The sequence below is a fragment of the Rhipicephalus microplus genome, chromosome X (genome assembly GCF_043290135.1).
Source record: "Rhipicephalus microplus isolate Deutch F79 chromosome X, USDA_Rmic, whole genome shotgun sequence".
NCBI classification, from domain to species: Eukaryota; Metazoa; Arthropoda; class Arachnida; order Ixodida; family Ixodidae; genus Rhipicephalus; species Rhipicephalus microplus.
The window spans coordinates 453,393,732-453,399,731 of record NC_134710.1 but is presented as its reverse complement, the minus strand read 5'-3'; the positions used below and the strand labels follow the sequence as shown (position 1 = coordinate 453,399,731).

The 6,000-nt window shown below is 47.3% G+C and overlaps 1 protein-coding gene across 1 annotated transcript in view; it reads left to right on the top strand.

The window, feature by feature from the left end:
- Positions 1 to 745: 745 nt before the first annotated feature.
- Positions 746 to 6,000, top strand: part of LOC142775518 (high-affinity choline transporter 1-like) — a 73,511-nt gene continuing 68,256 nt past the window's right edge. The window contains exons 1-2 of the mRNA XM_075876960.1: positions 746 to 758; positions 5,480 to 5,587. Of these exons, the coding sequence (XP_075733075.1) occupies positions 746 to 758; positions 5,480 to 5,587 (121 nt within the window). The remainder of the gene's footprint in view (positions 759 to 5,479; positions 5,588 to 6,000) is intronic.

Sequence of the window (6,000 nt, the reverse complement as noted above, 5' to 3'; positions counted from 1 at the left end):
CCAAGGGTCCTTACACTGTTAGGATGGCATGTCTGTGGCGCTGACGGCAGAGAGGAGAAATTCAACGGCTGAGATTTTTGATTCATCTTATTTCACGGGGGATCGTGAAAGCACATCTGCGTCAGAGTGCTTTCGCTCGGATAGGTAGACGACGCGATTCTCGAATTCTTAGAGGCGTAGTGCCTAACGCCCGAAATGACTAGAAAGATCTTTTAGTGAAACTAACCAACAGAGTGCGTAATGGTCAGTTACCACATCAAAAGTTTAGCCGTACAAATAGAGGCAAAACTTCTTTAACGCCCACACAATCGCGACGCAGTCTTTTTCGGTAACAGAATAGTTGGCTTCTGCTTTAGCGAGGGCGCAGCTGGCATAGGGGATCACATACTCCGTAAAACCTGGTTTGCGTTGCTCGAGTACTGCACCAAGGCCGAGGCCACTTGCATCCGTGTGTACTTCAGGTGGCACAGTATGGTCATAATTGCGCAGTATGGGTGGTGAGGTAGAGTTGGCGCAATGTTCCGAAAGATTTGTAACAGGCTGCTGTCCAATTCGAAAGACCCGCAGGGCCAGCAAAGAGCATGGGGAGCGTAGCGATGATGGAAGCGAAGTTCCGAACAAACCGACAAAAATTGAAGCACAGGCCCACAAAGCTCCGTAGCTCATGAACTGTAGTCGGCTTAGTAAATGCGGCAACAGCTCGAAGTTTGTCAGGGTCGGGAAAGATGACAGCTTTGGAGACGACATGACCAAGTATGGTGAGTTGTTAAGCCCTGAAGTGTCATTTTTTCTGGTTAAGCTGAAGCCTGGCGTTTTTAAGGCACTGTAGAATTTTACGCAGAAGAGTGAGATGCAAAGTTGAATTGGGTGAAAAGACCACAACGTCGTCAAGATAGCACAAACACATGTTCCATTTGAGTCCGCGTGTAAATGCTGTCCATCGATCACTCGAGTGTGGCGGGCGCATCACACAGTCAGAATGGCATAAGGGTAAATTCATAGAGGCAATCCGGTGCGACGAAGTTCGTTTTCGGGCGATCAGACTCAGCCATACAGACTTGCCAATAACCAGAGTGAAGCTCAAGAGAGGAAAAAAATTCTGCACCTTGGGAACAATCGACAGCGTCGTCTATGCGGGGAAGAGGGTAAACATCTTCCTCGCAATGTTGTTTAGGCGCCTGTAGTCAACGCAGAACCGAATCGAACCATCGTTTTTTTGACGATTACAACTGGTAAAGACCAAGGACTACAAGAAGGCTTGATGCCTCCACGCTGTAGCATGTCGTCTACTTGTTCTGCAATTACGCGATGCTCCACTGGCGACACAAGATAGAGGCGCGGGCGCAAAGGAGTACTCTTCCACATGTCAATTTTGTGAACAACGGTGTTCCTTCTTCCTAGCACCGCTTGGGGAAAGTCAAACAAGCTCATGAATTTGTGCAACAGGGTAAGAAGCTGCTCTAATTGAGCCGGGGCAAGACGGCTGTCAATAGAACGGTGAAATGCAATCGAAGACAGGCTGTCCGAGGCAAAGTGAGGAACCAACACGTTCAGCTTCCAATTCGGCTCGGTGTCGAAGAAATTGGCAGGAACAATAATATCTTCATCGATTGGCTGAATGTGGCCGAGCATCTCGTTGGGGCGCAAACTGAAGGGGCACGAGTTGGGATTGGAAATAAATATTCCGGTAGTGTCTTGATAAAGTGCCACAACGGCGAATGGCGGCGATGTGTGGTGATGGCTACAGAAGATATTAGATACCGTGAACAGGACTGTAGCTTCAGAAAGTGAAGCACAGTAGGTAGGGGCAAACTGGGCGCTGAAAGGTGTAAGATGATTGTCCGTCACGACGTCAAAATTGACCACACTATATAAATCCGCGTCAACTGAAGGCGCATCACGAAATGGTAACAGCTCCACTTAGGTCCGAGCGCATCCCACGACGGCTTGATGACGTGATAAGAAATCCCATCTAAGAATTCCATCATGGGAACATAAAGCCAACACGTAAAATTTAATAGTGTACAACACGTCTCGAATGATCACTTTTGCTCTACATGCCGCAACGGGCTCAATTTGTTGGATGCTTGCAGTGCTAAGCTAAACCACGGGAAAAACATCGTCAGTTTACGAAGAGAGTGGCAGAGGTTTAACTTATTACACATAACATGGCACTAGTATCGATGAGTGCAAGTGTTCGTACACCTTCAACGATTACATCATTAAGATTGGCGGGGTACAAGCGAGAACTCAAGCGATTAGACGATGACGCAGCTCGTGCCTCTAGAGCTGCGGCAGTTAGTTTTCTGTCTCAATGGAGGTGGGTCATCGACACATAAGCGACACAGACTGACGCCTTTTTGAAGGGGAAGGTGAGTAGGAAGTAGAACATGTAGAAGCGGAGGTTCGAATACCAAAAGCAGCCTGCGCGTCGCATTCGTGAACTTCAGGTAGAACGTGAGGCGCGTGGTATGGAGACCGAAACGAGTAGTCAGGGTATGTTGGTGCCTCGGGGTGCTGTGTGAAGCACCGACGACATAGACGTGCAACGTGAGCTGGAATTCCACAAAAGTGGCATATAGGCCGGATGTCAGCAGTGCGCCAGGGATTTCCGGAGTGCTGCTGTGTAGCTGAAAACATCGCGGTGGACGGTCGCACAGGTTGTTGGGTATACAATAGCAGACGACGTGGTGGCGGTGCCACGATGGCCGCAAAAGTGAGTGGCGCGGCGACAGGTGTTGGTGGAGAGGCAGACGTGGGCTATGGCAGCGCCTCAGAAAGCTGCTCCTGAATAGCCTGTGGGATGGTCGGCGTAAGGCGGTTCGTTGGTACTTCGGTGGTCGGCATATACGGGAGACACGAAAGCTGTCATGTGACCTCTTCGCGTACATATTCTTTTATCTGCACCAGCAGGGTGCTGTCACCACCGACGGCCAGGGCAGCGAGAGAGTCTTGTGCCAGAGCTTGGAGAATCTCTTCCAAGCTCTGGCACAAGGTCACAAGTTCGAACACGGTACTTGGGTCCTTCGCCAGCAACAATTGAAATGCATCATCGTCTATACCTTTCAAGATATGCCTGATCTTGTCCGGTTCGGTCAACTCAAGGTTAAAGCGCTGGCATATATCAATGACATCTTTCATATAGCTTGTGAAGTTTTCGCTCTGCCTTTACGCACGTCTGCGTAAGCACTGTTCAGCACGGAGCTTGTGTACTGCTGGGCGATCAAACACAGCTGCAAGGGTGGTCTTAAAAGCAACCCAAGTGGCAAATTCAGCACGGTGGTCTACGAACCACAGGCTGGCTATGTCTTTCAGGTAAAATAAGACATACTCTGATTTCGATGGGTCGTTGCACTTGTTGGCGGCACTCACCTTTTTAAACAGATGCAGCCAGTCTTCTACGTCTTGGTCCTCGGCGCCGCTGAAGAAGGGGGATCCCGTTGGCACAGGGTGGCAGGCACGATGACCAGTTGAGATTGGGTTGTGCTTTGCTGGGCGGCACCTTGCTTGGTCATCTGATCAGACATTGTTGATGCAGCGGGCGGTTACTGGCTTCGAAGTTTCAGATTTGCGTACCCAGCACACTTCCACCCATTTGCAAGGGAGTTTAATAGCGACGCCAGGTAGTAGGCAGACAGCTGGTACGGACAAAAATACTCGAATAGTTCAGCGTCTACAGCTCGTGCACACGCTTGCTCTTCGCACTAAGAGATGGTCCCCCTCGTCATTGCCTTGCGAATTCACGAAATTACCACTACAATATATTTATATGTCTATCCTTTTACATCTGGGTGCTCTCATAATCACCTTCTTAACATGGCTAGAACAAATTATTGATTAATTTGTGGGGTATCACGTCCCAAAACCACCATATGATTATGAGAGACGCCGTAGTGGAGGGCTCCGGAAATTTTGACCACCTGGGGTTCTTTAACGTGCACCCAAATCTGAGTGCACGGGCCTACAACATTTCCGCCTCCATCGGAAATGCAGCCGTCCCAGCCGGGATTTGATCCCGCGACCTGCGGGTCAGCAGCCGAGTACATTAGCCACTAGACCACCGTGGCAGGGCATGGCTAGAACAAAAGTTCGTATGGGAGGGTAAAATGGTTTGACGAATTTGACGCGCTAGGCAAGACGTGATCCATTCTTCATCATTAGCTCTTTTTAAAACACGCTATTCACATTTCTTCTGGATACTTTAGTATTGCACGATGCGTAATATATCTACATTTGTTCATGTTCAGGCAATGTTAATAGTGCAACGGCTACTCACCTTTGTTCACTTAATCATTTAGTCAACATTTCTCATTTTTTGTTATGTTTTAAACGCTCTAAGCAGTTTTGTTCACATACAATTCTTAAACTTTGACTGCTTCAGTCTCTACTACATTTATTATTATAACATACTCCACGTTGTTGACAGAGTTGCATTTTACTAATATGTATTTAACACACTTTCTGGCAGAAGATCCCCCTTCAGCCAAGTACTCTGGGACCTCCTCCTGTATAGTTATGTGAACCTGTGTACGTTTTAAATAAAAGTGAGTAAACTAAAACGGAAGAAAAATATGGTCACAATTCCGTCACGTACGTCGTCAAACACTTTCAACCATATAGTCGCAGTGTCAGAAGTGAGTGATAGTACTTACTCATAATCGGGGAGCACACATGGGCAATTGTAACGCGTGAACGATAAAGAAAAGCTGACATCGGCAGCGGTGACCCAACGAATGCAAAAATGAAATGACAGGTTTCCAATGGAATTGATCCCCAGCATTCTGCGTGGTAATCCAGTATTCTAACGCAAAGCCAGGTCAGGTCTAGCAACTACTTTTCAAAGAGAAGCTAATGTTCGTGAAACGTCAACTGTTGTTACAGTGCTGGCTGTTCAAATAAATATACATTACACATGTACTGCTATGATACAGCCGTCACGTCGGGTTAACGTAAATTGTAATTACGTGCCATCCGCTGCAGTTGGTATACGTATCAGTGTCCATGGTTGCCTTCCTTGCGCTTGATATCCAGTGTTTCATATCAGCATATCAATTGTCCTGCTGCTAATACTTCTGTTTCTGTTGGCATCGTTGCGCAAGTGCAAACTGGTTATATAAATATATGCTTCCCTTCAACATCTATCTGTGCGTGCAACAATTGTACAAATATTTCGCATCATTGTAGACGTTTTGCACACTACAAATTACAACACCATCATCTTCCCTCTGCATGCTACCGATAACATCTATTACCAAGGTACACGAGATCTGCCCAAATATTATTCATAGCTGTACAGGTACACAATGCAGACTAGAACGCAATGTAAGTGGTTATATGTTATGCAATCACTATATGGAACAATACGAGAGCCGTTAGGAAATTCAGATTAGGTGTATTGCTCAGGATCAGTGTTCCAAGTAAGTATAACACATGGCAGCAACAATTAAACAATCATGTTTCTTTCCCGCTTCCATCGCAGCCACGTGGGTCGGTGGTGGCTACCTCAATGGCACCGCCGAGGCAGTCTACCGGCTTGGTCTCATTCACTGCCAGGCCCCATTCGGATACGCCGTCAGCCTACTTTTAGGTATCGTAACGGCGTAAAGACATTTCGTATAGCTGAGGCAATGTTTTGCTGCAGATGTAATTTACTGGGAGAATTTCCCTCACTGTGGTTATCAGCCTCTTCAATGTTATATAACATATTTTTTTCCTGGTTATCTCTCGTTACCTTGTGCGTCGAATACGATTGATTTCTCAATTCCACCAGAGATGCCTTCCGCAAAAGCTTTTGTGGGATAGGTACACTCTTCGATTTGTCGTGGTCAATCTGGTTACTTTCGGTTACATGGCTAGATTGGGGGGATGACTCATTGGGACAAAACGTAGCGTATTACAACCATGTTGGCGAGGAGGCGCTGGGGTGAGCGCCCTCTACTCCCACGCCACTACCGATTCCTCTGACAGGTACCGTAACTGCCGGTGGTGGCAGAACGTGCA